Source organism: Phyllobates terribilis, unplaced genomic scaffold (genome assembly GCF_046119375.1).
Source record: "Phyllobates terribilis strain yellow unplaced genomic scaffold, ASM4611937v1 Scaffold_7__3_contigs__length_470593459, whole genome shotgun sequence".
NCBI lineage: Eukaryota > Metazoa > Chordata > Amphibia > Anura > Dendrobatidae > Phyllobates > Phyllobates terribilis.
Genome location: NW_027362767.1, coordinates 321,386,429 through 321,399,972, shown reverse-complemented (window position 1 = coordinate 321,399,972; position 13,544 = coordinate 321,386,429). Strand labels below are relative to the sequence as shown.

At 39.5% G+C, this 13,544-nt stretch overlaps 1 protein-coding gene across 1 annotated transcript in view; it reads right to left on the bottom strand.

The window, feature by feature from the left end:
• Positions 1-13,544, bottom strand: part of ALG13 (ALG13 UDP-N-acetylglucosaminyltransferase subunit) — a 145,693-nt gene that overhangs the window by 62,018 nt on the left and 70,131 nt on the right. Inside the window, exons 22-23 of the mRNA XM_073642375.1 lie at positions 3,267-3,423; positions 1,949-2,075 (exon numbers count right to left, since the gene is read on the bottom strand). Coding sequence (XP_073498476.1) covers positions 1,949-2,075; positions 3,267-3,423 — 284 coding nt within the window. The remainder of the gene's footprint in view (positions 1-1,948; positions 2,076-3,266; positions 3,424-13,544) is intronic.

Below are 13,544 nucleotides of genomic sequence, written 5' to 3'. Positions count from 1 at the left end.
TACACATACAATTGGAACCTCACAGGAAATAATAGCTTTCTAAACCATTACCATAATTTATCCTGCTGGTAACAAAAACAAGAATCCTTCACATTCTGGATTATTTGGGTATGACTGTTCTACTTGGCACCAACTACAGCCTTTAGTTTCAAGGTTTCAAGTGACTTTTCAAAATAGTGGGAGGACACTAGCTGGCATGAGGTCTCTAATAAACTGTACACAAAAAAGAGGAAAGATCCTGCTCACCATACACTGTAGCACACCATTATAAACAACAATATAATGCACATGCATTAATGTACCTTAGAAATAGTAAAGTGCTTACTAGAAATCAGAACAGAGTGTGTGTGTGTGTGTGTGTGTGTGTGTGTGTGTGTGTGTGTGTGTGTGTGTGTGTGTGTGTGTGTGTGTGTGTGTGTGTGTGTCCCTCCAGCTCCTCTTAACCTCCACCTCTGCTCTGTAGACTTCAAACTTAAAAAGAGAACTTGTCATAAGTGTTGTGCATTTTAAACTAAAAGGTATGGCCATAATGGCGCTGAATCCGCAGCCTAGCTGTTTTCAAATTAGAAGCTTTGGTTTCCGTACATTGAGGCGGGACTGTGGGTAGAGTCTTCGGATTTGCCACAGCCTCTCCGTTGCCTCTGTAGTCTTTATCCTCTTCCTTATATAAGTGCCTGCACCATCCTATGGGCGGTGCTTGGGCAGATTTATCTCACCAAGTGCTTCAGTAAAATGGCACCGTAGCGGTGCATGTGCAGACTGACCTCCGGCAGTCTTCAGTAAAAATAGCACCCGTTGCAGCGCATGTGCAGATTGAGATCTCGGCTCATCATTGAGGCATGATCTTAATATCTGTGCATGCGTCAGCGCCATTTTCCTGAAGGCTGCCAGGAGATCAATCGACGCAAGCGCAGCCAATGGCTAGGATGGCACAGGCACAACATTTAAATAAAAAAAGGTACAGGATAAAGAAACCAGAGGCAGCAGAGGGGCTGGAGCAGAGCTGAAGACCCTCCCTACCCACAGTCCCGCCACGATGCACAGACAGCAAAACTTCTAATGATTTTAAAACAACCAAGCTGCGGATTTAATCACTGAATGTATGTATTAACTCATACATTTAGTTTAATATGCATATCCCTGATGACAGGTTCTTTAAGCAATTGTAATCTGATCCCTCAATGAGCTGCTAACCTGTCTTCTCGGAGGACTGGTTTGAGCAGAGTCAAGATTGGAGAGTTCAGGAGACAAGTGAAGGAGAAGGGGAACGAACCATTTTTCTCTAATAAGACATAGATTTCAGTGTCTTTTAATCACTTGTGGCATTGATTTAAGGGAACAAAAATGTAAAAAAAAAAAAAAAAAAGTGGGAATCAAGAATGTAAATTTTTTTTTTTCTTAATTAGGTGTTGCACTACCACTTTTCTGAAGACTGGTTGAGACAAGCCATGGCCCAGCAGGTTTGCTATAATTTACAATAGTAATCTGTCTAAAATATAGTGTATATCTACCTCAGCAAATGGCAGGCATAGATTTCAGTTTGTGGTGCAAAGATAGCCAAGATGCACCAAATTTATTATGAGGAGATTGATATTCCAGTAAACCTATGTTTAAGAAGGGTTTAGGAAAAGCCCAGACCTAGCCTCTTTTGGGCCTATATTTGATTTTCCTCTTGAACGATCATATGTTTAGCCTCCAACTGACTAATATTTGTTTGCCCAAAAAAAAAAATTCCATAGGATTCAGACAAAACCCCCAAAATCATCAATGTGGAGGATGAACGATTTAGTAAACTACCAGCTACTATAGTGGCCTCATCCTTGTCAAGGCCATTATAAACTGTATTATAATCGACATTAGTCGAAAGTAAACCAAAGATGTTTTTATTGATACATACCGTATAACCAGTAGAAAAAAAAAATACAGAAGTATAGGATATGAACTTTACCATTATCACTTGGTTCATCAATATCTTCCTCTGATGAATTTAAATTTTGCTTGACAGGGCCAATGGGACCAGGATTGCTCCTTGCTACCCAAAAACCTGGAGCAGGAACCATTGGACTTCCTGGATTCTGGGAGAAAACAGGACAACATTTTAAACCCAGACTGATACAGTGTCTACACCTGTAGTTACAATTACATACAATGGCACTTTGTTAAAAACAGTCAAACTTTTTTTGTTTTTAAATATATAAAACTTTCAAAAATCATTAGGCCATCCCTAATGGCCAAGTCCGGTTTTTGTTTTTCCCTTCCCTTCTTCCAAGAAACATGGCTTTTTTTTTATTTTTTCCATCTACAGTCACATGAGGGCTTGCTCTTTGAGGGATAAGTTATTGTTTTTTACAGTGTTCATTGTGTGGTACAATAAAGACCTGGCAACATGATTTTCCAGCCAAGTATAACAACTGTGATATGAAGCTTGTGTAATGTATTTTTTGTTTAAGTGGTAAAAAGATTTCTTTAGTTTTAATTTCTCTCTACCAAGCCAATAAATTCATTTTATATATTAGATTTTTACATTTTAAGCTACTTATGCCCAGGTGCTTTGTCCAGATGTCTCTTTATTTAAAGGGAATCTGTCACCCCCTGGGCGATATCAGGCCTCTACTATGGGCATACAGGTTATAGAACGGTAATCTATACTTATATACTTACCTGTATGGCCCATAGTAGAGGTCTGATTGCAGGAAAAAAGTGGTTTTTATAAACTGTTTCCACAGGCTTGGTGTCCCGGGGATACCAAGCAATCCCCACCTATCTGTTTATTATTCCCCTAAATCCCCGCCTATGTGATTAATTACCATATTCCTCCCCTCCCCTGCAGGTCACAGGGCCCTGTGATGTGCACTGTGCTCCCTGACTCCTGAACAAACAGATAGGCGGGGATTTCTTGGCGTCCCTTGGACACCAAGCCTGTGGAAACAGTTTATAAAAGCCACTTTTTTTCTGCAATCAGACCTCTACTATGAGCCATACAGGTAAGTATAGTTTTACTTTTCTACACCCTGTATGGCCATAGTAGAAGTCTCATATCTCCCAGGGGGTAACAGATTCCCTTTAAAGGCATTATGGACCTTGTCCTTCTGTATCCTAGTCCTCATGCATCCATCCATTTATAGATGCTACAAATCTTATAGTCAGACTGCAGATACTGGTTGCAATACCCAAGTTGCTGCATAGGAAACCACCTGCCTTCCTCACAGGCAGGCCTGGGCAAATTTTGTATTTACATGAATGATCCATCCTCAGGAGATACTTACAGATAATTGAGAAAAAGGAGTCTCATCAGCTTCCTCAATTTCATAATAAGTTATAGTTTCTTCTAGGCCTCGTTGCTCCTCATCTCGGTCCGACATAAACCCAAATTGACATTCTTTATTTACACAGGGCATCTGCCTTCTGCTCCGTGTGTAGGATCTGTTGAGTAGCATAGATAAGGAATTATGAAAGATTCACTAGGCACACAAATCCTATACAAAATATTAAGTACATTTGAATTAAAAAAAGCAAAAAAAAAAAAAAATCCGGTGCTTTACATCAATTAGAAATGCACCCATTTCAGTAATTAAAAAAAAAAAAAAAAAAAAAGGGTTATATTGAAGATTTCAGTAACCATTATGGAATACAAAGTTTCTGCCATTCTATTATTGACCTGACTAATTGTAATTACTATGGAAATGTCTAACTGAAGCCTAAGCTTTAAAACTTAACTGTGAATTTGTGGCTAAAATGCATTTTGGAAGTTAGGTTTGGTTAAACATTTTGGACTCTATGGTCTCAATGTAGCACAGTACATAGAGTGCAGAATGAGTTTAAAGGGGTTGTTTGTTGGTCATGAAATTTTGCAGTCACTTTGTAGACTTGTGAATCTTTACAGTGCGCACAGTCAGGTTTCTTCGGTGACAGTAGTAAGATCGGGAGGTCATGTGACCCCAAGTATGCAATATGCATACTCTCTGCAACATTCCGACTAGACATACGTGGCCTCACTCAGTTAATTTGTATTGAGCGAGGCCACGCACTGTCAAAATGTGGTTGGGAGTGTGCATATCGCATGCCTTTGGTCACATGACCACCTGCTCCCAGCGCCAGAGAATCCTGACAGTGTGTGTGTCCCTAGTTAAAGCTAAGGTGAAACGCAAGTTGGGCCCAAGTTCTCTGCATAGGAGGTCAGCATCTACTTTACACATTCAGTGTTCTCTTCAGATTTTTTCATGTTCGTTTATACATGTTTTCACATTCCAGCATAATGAAATGTAATAATTTATTACTTACACTTTTTTTTAATATCAGTATTTGGCCATAACATTTCCGTAGTCTAATCATGCAGCTTATGCGCTAGTCACTTGCTTTTAAAATTGTTTACATATCTCAAGTCTATGTATTATGGATCATTTCATGTCAAGTGATGCAAATATGAATTTTTTTTTTTTTTTACCCGTTGTCAAAAAAAAAAAAGAAAAAAAAAAGAATTTGAAGTGTTACTTTAGTGAATTACACAAAGTTTTGTGCATTTTTATCTATATTAGTTAATTTTTCGTAGATTTCTAAAGTTTTGAAAAAGCCTGAATTCTGCGCTTCTATGATGTTACATTTTATCATATCTCAGGTTAGAAATAAGAAAGTGATGGGAGAGGCACTGTTTTATTTAGAACAGTACAGGCTTTAGTTGCTATGTCACAAGATTATATTTGTTCATATTTTGTTTTTGAGGAGTCAAATTCAAAATTTTGATGCACAATATTGAAAAAACAATATGTTGTTTCAAAAAAGGCATAGGTGTTACTTGTGTTCTTGGTTACATCTGTACAAGGATTCAAGTTGGGCTCTCCTTGGGATGATATTTTTAAGAGATTTTCTAAATACAAAATCTCATCCTAATCATATGTATAATACTAATTAAAAGAAGCAATAAATATTTGTGTATAATTTTTTTTTATTTTTATGACATGTCCTTTTTCAAGTTTTTAAACAGAGTATAGTAGTTAAATCATCAAGCTTTAAAATAAAAATAAAAATCAACTAGTCTGAACAATTAAATAGTAAGTCTTTAAACTGAGCTTTTATCATCAATTTGTCCCTTCTACTGGGCGAGATTTAATCTCTGACACGAAAGGAAATGGTAATTTTTAGTAAAAGAGTATGTCTGGCTTTTATGGTGTTTGGGTCCACCTGAGTGAATATCTGATTTTTGTTTACTTTTAATAGGTCTGGTTTTCTTGAATACACAAAGGATAGGGATGGACCATCTTTGGAGAGTACATTAGCCAGCCACCAGTGCCCAACATATTCACAGGTCACCATTGCCAATCTTGTGCCATCTTCAATCACTTCATGTACTTCACTGTCATTGCTGAATGAAAAAAAATCCTTGTTTTTATTTCTGTCTGACTCAATGGAATCAAAGTGTGGTATTGCAGAGTCTCTTTAATGGGTTCTGCTTCCTTTAACAAACTCTCCTCTTCTTCATAGTCCTGGTTTGTACAGTACATGAACTGTATGTTAGGAATATTTTTCTCACTCCAGCTGAAAAGTTGCAAGGGTGTTAAGATTTGGTCTGAATATGGTCTTTGGAGGCTAGCCAGAGCTGCAAGACGTTTCACAGTGCCTCCTAAACCATCACATACACCTTTGCCATGAGCTGTGGCAAAAAAGTGTGATTCAGCCTCCACTCCAAAATCTTTCTTGTAATGGCATACATTTGTAAAGTTGTTCCTGTTTTTATACTGTGCTGAAGAGCCATCCGAGAAGTAGTAGACCTTACTCAAACTTGGTAGGATATCTGTTTTTGTCACTGAAATCAATTTTTTTTGGAACAAATGAACAGCTATTGAGTCATGAAGTAAGCACTCAGATATCATAACGACACTTTTGTATTTTATTTCTCCATTCTCGTTGTAATAGACCCCAAAAGGGTGGACAGTTGCTTGTTCATTGTTCCAATGAAATGTCTGTGCCTCATCCTGAACAACAAAGGAATAGTTCTCTGAATAGTCTAGGCTTATTACTGCCTCACTTGGTTTGAGGTGGTTATAGTAGTCCGGCTGTTGACGAGCTATAAATGAGTGTTTTTTAAGGACTATCAGCTACTCACAAAAACATTCGACAAAGTCTTCTGTACTTTCAGAAACCGTATCAAAAGTACATCTGTCAATAGATATCCACTGTTTATAAGTTATTTTTTCTACCATCGCCTCTTCGAAATGATTTAATATTTTTTCTTTGAAAGCCATTACTGGAGGACATTTTTTGCAAATATTTAGGTAACAGTTTGAACTCTTTTCTGGACACATTATTTGAGTGAGACATACTTTGTAATCAAGGTTGGACTCAAACTGAATATTTTTCAGCTTACCTCCTTAAATTATGAGTTTAGTGTTCTGGTGTGCCGAGTGAGTAACACTACCACCAGCCAGGACACAATACTTAGATCGCAGGTCAGCAAATTTTGAAAATCCTATTTTTGCAGAAAGTAGTATTCTTTTTTTTTTTAAAAAAAAAAAAAAACATAGGTCTCTTACAAAATGGCAAGAACCAGCCTCTTTTGGCCGTTGACTTGCATAGACACACAATCTTTCCTGCCAGGCATAATTCGGCTCACTTCATCACTATTATAAAAATCTTTCACTTTATCCACTATAGATTTATCTAATGCTTTGCCTGTCTTAGGATCAGGACAAGACATGAAACCTTTTTCTGTAACTAGAGATTTCGTTTTTTCTAGCCATTCTACTGCTAATGTTAAATTAGTTTTCTATTCTTTTGCATGTCCAACTCTTTGGTAATGTAGTTAGTATCATGAACTGCTCACTTCTGCTGAGAATGAATTAAAATTTTTCTTTAAGCTGCAGAATGATCTCCGGGTCAGTGTAGTTTTTTTCCTTTGATTGAGATGGTGACTTGTGAGTTGCCCCTCATAGAAGTGCAGATCGAAAAGGGGTAAGGTAGGAACCCCTGGATCTTGGTATACTGCCTCAGTGTAATTTCTGTGGGCAAACTTTGGCTGTCATACCAGTAATGGGGTCTCTGGGTGTCACTACTGTGAGGGTGGCGAGAGCTGGATGTGGCTCGCAAGCCTCGCTCAGAGCTGAATGTGGCTCTCAAGGTCAGAAAGGTTGGGGACCTCAGTTCCATAGTAACGCGAATAAAAATGGAGATTTTAAGTACTCTACACTATGTAGTAACAGTTACAGTTTTAACTAAAGTTAGTATTAATACTAAAAGAAAAACATTAAACTATTAATACAAATGCACTGAAACTGAACACACCAACCCAGATTGTAGTACACTGACTCTTTTGATGCCTTTGTTGAGACTACTGTGTTTAACTCAGCAAGAGAGGGCACCTGTCCAGGCATGTCAGGACATGAGTTCTCCTTTGCCTAGCTCGTTTTTTTTAAATAATTCACTTCTGTCAGTATTAACCCCTTAAATTTTCCCCTTCATGTATTTATTCATAAGTTACTTTTTTTTATTGTAATTATTGCTACATTCTACACCCTTTTTGAGGTGTGCTTGTGGTACTCACCTTTCTAGAATCTGCTCAGGTTGTCCGTTACTGGTCAGATCTGGAAGATGTGACTGGATGAGTGGAGAGCAGTCTGAGCGGGAAGATTTGAGTGTTTATAAAGCTCGTCTCACGGTCCAGTCAGCTGTTCGTCGTGTGAAGATGCAGCTGAAGCATCCCTCCCACCCTCCCAATAGCTAAAAAAAACATGAGTTTTTTTTTAATTTGGAAACATAGACCCTACCACTTTTAGACCACAAACTGAACAGATCCGAATTCAAGATTTTTGAATTGACACTGTTTATATAGGGTTTTTTTTTTTGGTATGATCCCATTGAGATCCCAACTTGAATTTGGTACAGATGTGGCTAGGAGCACAGGAAGCACATGTGAATGTTTTGCTAATTTAACCCCTTTCCGACCATGTCAGTACTAGTACGTAGCTGTGCCCTGGGACTTATGGACCAGCTACGTATTATTACACGCACTGCGATCGCCGCCGAGTGTCAGCTGATTGTCACAGCTGACACCCGGTGCTATGTGCTGGGAGCGGTCCCGCACCGCTCCAGGCACATTAACCCCCGCAATGCTGCGATCAAAGTCGATCACAGCATTGCGGTGGCAAGGGGGGAGGTGATCGGTATACTCACCTTTCCTGCTGGCGTCCAGCGATGTCTGCGGCGGCTTCCGGATGTTGCCATGATGACCCGATGTCATCATGACAACATCCGGGTCACCAGGAGGCAGGACATTACTTTGGTCATGCGCAGTGCGCGACCAAAGTTATGTCTCCCCTGTGTGCAGCGCTGACAGGCAGCATGACAAAGGGAGCTGCTGCTCTCTATGCCATGCAGCCGATCAGGCTCCAAAAAGTGAAAGTCCCATAGTGGGACAATGTGTAAAAGTAAAAAAAAAAAAGTAGAAAAAAAAAATTGTAAAAATATTAAAAAAGAAAAAATAATCACCAAAAAATAAAAATATATTGAACCCATAATATTTATTATGAAAAAAAAAAAAACAATAAAAGTACACATATATGGTATCGCCGCGTCCGGAACGACCTGACCTATAAAACTGTCCCACTAGTTAACCCCTTTAGTGAACACGGTAAAAAAAAAAAAAAAACGAAGCAAAAAACAATGCTTTATCATCATACCGCCAAACAAAAAATGGAATAACACGCGATCAAAAAGACTAATGTAAATAAAAATGTTACCACTAAAAACGTCATCTTGTCCAGCAAAGAACAAGCCACCACAGAGCTCCACTGTCCGAAAAAAAAATAAAATTTACAGCTCTCAGAATAAAGCGATACAAAAAAATTATTTTCTCTAGAAAATAGTTTTTATTGTGTAAAAGCGGCAAAACATAAAGAAACTATATAAATGCGGTACCGCTGTAAATGCACTGACCCGAAGAATAACGCTGCATTATCAATTTTACCACACGCGGAACGGCATAAAAAATGCAAAAAAACAATTCCTGAATTGTTGGTTTTTGTTTATTCTGCCTCCCAAAAATCAGAATAGAAAGCGATCAAAAAAGGTCATGTGCCCGAAAATGGTACCAATAAAAATATCAACTTGTCCCGCAAAAAACAAGCAGTCACATGACTTTGTCGGCCAAAATATGGAAAAATTGCATCACCATATTTTGAGAGCTATAAACACTAGTCTTTGCAAAAAAAGCATCTTATAGTGTGTGACAGCTGTCAGTCATAAAAACCCGATATGAATCTGGTATTGCTGTAATCGCACCGACCCAAAGAATAAAGTCATCTAATCACTTATACCACAAGAGGAATGGTGTAAAAAAATAAACTCTAGGGTTACGGTTGTGCTAGGGTTAGGGTTGTATTAGGGTTGGGTTTTTTCAAAAGCAAAGAAAAAAAAAATGATGACAATATGGCGACCAGTGTTGAGCGCAAGTGCTCGCTACTTGCGTTTGCATCGGTTACTCGGGTATGCACTGAGTATCGCGGGTACTCGGGTGACAGGCTCGAGTCTCTGCCCCATATGCTTCGCGGCCAAAAAACGTTGCTGGGATCGCCTGCCATGCACGAGCGATCCCCGCATGTTTTTTTTTGGGTGTCTAACAACCGTGAAACATGCGGGGCGAGGACTCGAGCATGTCATTCGAGCACCTGTGATACTTGGTGCATACCCGAGTACCCGATGCAAACTTAAGTAGGGAGCACTTGCGCTCAAGACTAATGACAACTTATTCAATATGATGACCAAATGTTAGCAAATTCTGTTGTACCTTTGGGTTCAAAATGTACACTATACCCCTTGATAAAATTCTTGAGGGGTCTAGTTTCCAAAATGGGGTCACTTGTGGGGGGTTTCCAGTATTTCGGCACATCAGGGGCTCCCGAAATGCGACATGGCGTCCGCTCTTGATTCCAGGCAATTTTGCGTTCAAAAAGTCACACAGTGCTCCTTCCCTTCTGAACCCTGACGTGCGCCCAAACAGTGTATTTTCCCCACATATGGGGTATTGGCGTACTCAGGAGAAATTGCACAACAGTTTTTAGGTTCCATTTTCTCCTCTTACCCTTGTGAAACTAAAAAAATTGGGGCAAAAAGATTTTTGTGGAAAAAGTTAGATTTTTTTATTTTCACGGCTCCATGTTATAAACTTCTGTGAAGCACCTGGGGGTTCAAGATGCTCATCACACATCTAGATAAGTTCCCTGAGGTGTCTAGTTTCCAAAATGGTGTCACTTGTGGGGGGTTTCCACTGTTTAGGCACATCAGGGGCTCTCCAAAGGCAACATGGCGTCCGCTAATTATTCAAGCAAATTTTACATTCAAAAAGTCAAATGGCGCTCCTTCCCTTCTGAGCCCTGCTGTGCGCCCAAACAATGTTTTTTCCCCATGTATGTGGTATCTGCGTACTCAGGGGAAATTGCACAACAAATTTTGGAGTCCATTTTTTCCTGTTACCCCTGAAAAAATAAAAAAATTTGGGTCTAAAGTAATATTTTTGTGAAAAAAGTTAAATGTTCATTTTTTTTCTTCCCCCATTCCAAAAATTCCTGTGACGCACGTGAAGGGTTAATAAACTTCGTGAATGTGGTTTTGAGCACCTTGAGGGGTGCAGTTTTTAGAATGGTGTCACTTTTGGGTATTTTCTGTCATAAAGGCCCCTTAAAGTCACTTCAAATGTGATGTGGTCCCTAAAAAAATGGTTTTGTAAATTTTGTTGGAAAAATGACAAAATCGCTGATCAACTTATAACCCTTCTAGCACACTAATAAAAAAAAATTTTGGATCCACAATTGTGCTGATGTAAAGTAGACATGTGGGAAATGTTATTTATTAACTATTTTGTGTAACATATCTCTCTGATTTAACAGAATAAAAATTCAAATTTTGAAAATTGTGAAATTTTCGCCAAATTTCCAATTTTTTTCACAAATAAACGCAAGTGATATCGAAGAAATTTTACCACAATCATGAAGTACAATATGTCATGAAAAAACAATCTCAGAATCAGGGGGATCCGTTGAAGCGTTTCAGAGTAATTACCTCATAAAGTGACAGTGGTCAGAATTGTAAAAACTGGCCTGGTCATTAACGTGCAAACCACCCTCGGGAGTAAAGGGGTTAATATCATTGATTTTTCAGAAATGAGTTTTGAAATTTTGCGCTTGATTCTGCATGGGTAAAATATTAAAGATATTATTGTGACATATCTGTTGAAAGCCTGTACTGTTCTGATTTGAATGTATTCACATTTTTCTACCTAGTTTCTTGAGTTGAGGAGAAACTTAAAAAGGCATGCAAACACAGAAATAAGCATTTTTCACAACTTTGAAAATTAATTTAAAAAAAAAGCCAAAAATGATATAATATTATAGATATATAGATAAAATTTCTTCACATTTTGCATCCCCTAACAGTATTACCAAAGAACAAATTCTCAAAAGAATTAAAAATATATATAGTGACAATATTTATTGGTTCACTTGACATTGAATGACCCCTGTATAATTTCAAGTTATTACTATTTGAATACTGATCATGTATTTAAAAAAAAAAATTGTATTATTTATACACTTCTAATCATGGTACACCTCTAATCATGCCTTTTTAAATTGTTTTTATGTGTAATCTATTCGCTTTAATTATTTTATTCTGTATGTCATAATTGAACATTATGTTGGATATTTGCTGTTGTATGTAATATTTACAGGTTCATATTGACTGTAAGGGTATGTGCACACGATGCAGAAATGCTCAGGATTTTTTCCTGAGCATTTCTGCATCTCCCTGGCAGGAAAAAACGCATGCGGATTGTACATGCGGTTTCCTGCCAGGGACATGCGGAAATGAAAGTGAAGACCGCTTCATTGTTCACTTTCATTTCCGCATGCGGGTTGACAAGCGCTTCCCAAGCGATTTTAGCATCACTTGGAAAGTGCTTGTCAACTTCACACTATATAAATCCATGCAGCCGGCATGGATTTATATAGTGTGTGAATGTCAAAAAATAAATATATACTTTACCCTCTGATGGCCCCCGGTGTCTTGCTTCGCTCGGTCCCGGCTACCGGCAGTGAAGACTGAAGGACCAGCCGACGTCAGCGTCACGTGACCCGTCACATGACTGACGTCAGCGAAGGTTCTTCTTCATTCAACCGCGAAGTGCGGGGAACAAAGCAGGAGCGCTGCGCCTGCCGTCAGAAGGCGAGTATGTATATATTTTTTATTTTATTCTTTTTTTTTTTTTAATGGTACCTGGGTCTGGATGAGAGTCAACTCATCCACACCCGGGTACCATCCGCACATTAGACTGCATGAAAAGCGCATCGACATATACAGTGATGCGGATTCCATGCGGTCTAATGCAAGTCAATGGCGCCAAAAAAGCAGCGTTTCTGCAAAATTAATTGACATGCTGCGGATTTTTGAGAGCAGCGTTTACGCTGCGGAAAAATCCGCATCATGGGCACAGCCCATGCGGATTTCAATTGGGGAACATTGCTGCCCTTCTACCATGCGTTTTTCATGCGTTTCTGCGACGTTTACGCAACAGCAAAAAACGCCACGGAAACGCATGAAAAACGCATCGTGTGAACTCAGCCTAAGACTTACGACTTATTGCATGTTTGTTATTTAGACTGGCTATAGAAGCTATGTAGATATCAAACATGTATAGTTTTTTTTTTATTTAAGTGGTGAAAAAAAAATTTGGAAGTTAGCAAGAAAAGAAAAAATTTTCACTTGTGTTGCCATTTTCACAGACCCATAACCTTTTCATTTTTCAGGATCTGGGGCTGTGTGAGGACTTATTTTTTGTGCCATGAGCTGACATTTTATTGATACCATTTTGGAAATGTTTTGGATTGCCTCTTGTTTCATTCCACTGCGATGTTGCGGGGAGACCAAAAAACATACCGTATTTTTCGGACTATAAGACGCACCTAGGTTTTTAAGGAGGAAAATAGGGGAAAAAAATGTAAGCAAAAAAATTTCATGTCATGATGCCCTGTTATGGGGGAGGGGGTCGGCTGCTGACACTGGTATTGGTGTAATGTCCCCCAATTCTGTGAATATCCCCCATCCTGGTGCGCATGGCACCCCTTGGGCCCCCATCCTGGTGCGCATGGCACCCCTTGGGCCCCCATCACGGTGCGCATGGCACCCCTTGGGCCCCCATCACGGTGCGCATGGCACCCCTTGGGCCCCCATCACGGTGCGCATGGCACCCCTTGGGCCCCCATCACGGTGCCTACAAAAAAAAATAAATCATACTCACCTCGTCTCTCTTCCAGCGCTCCTCTGCTGCCGACACTTTCACTGTGTGAGCCGTGCATGGCGTCCCTGCCATGCGCCCTCACACAGTGTGAGACGCTGTGCTGGAATAGTCACTGCTCCCCACGCCGGGACTGTGTGCGTGGGGAGCAGTGACCATTCAGTCTGTTCAATAGCCGACACACTGTACCACAGCGCGACTCCTGCTGCCGCTCTGCGTGCCCACTATTAAAGACCATGTATATTCACTACAACCCATGGGGAGTGGG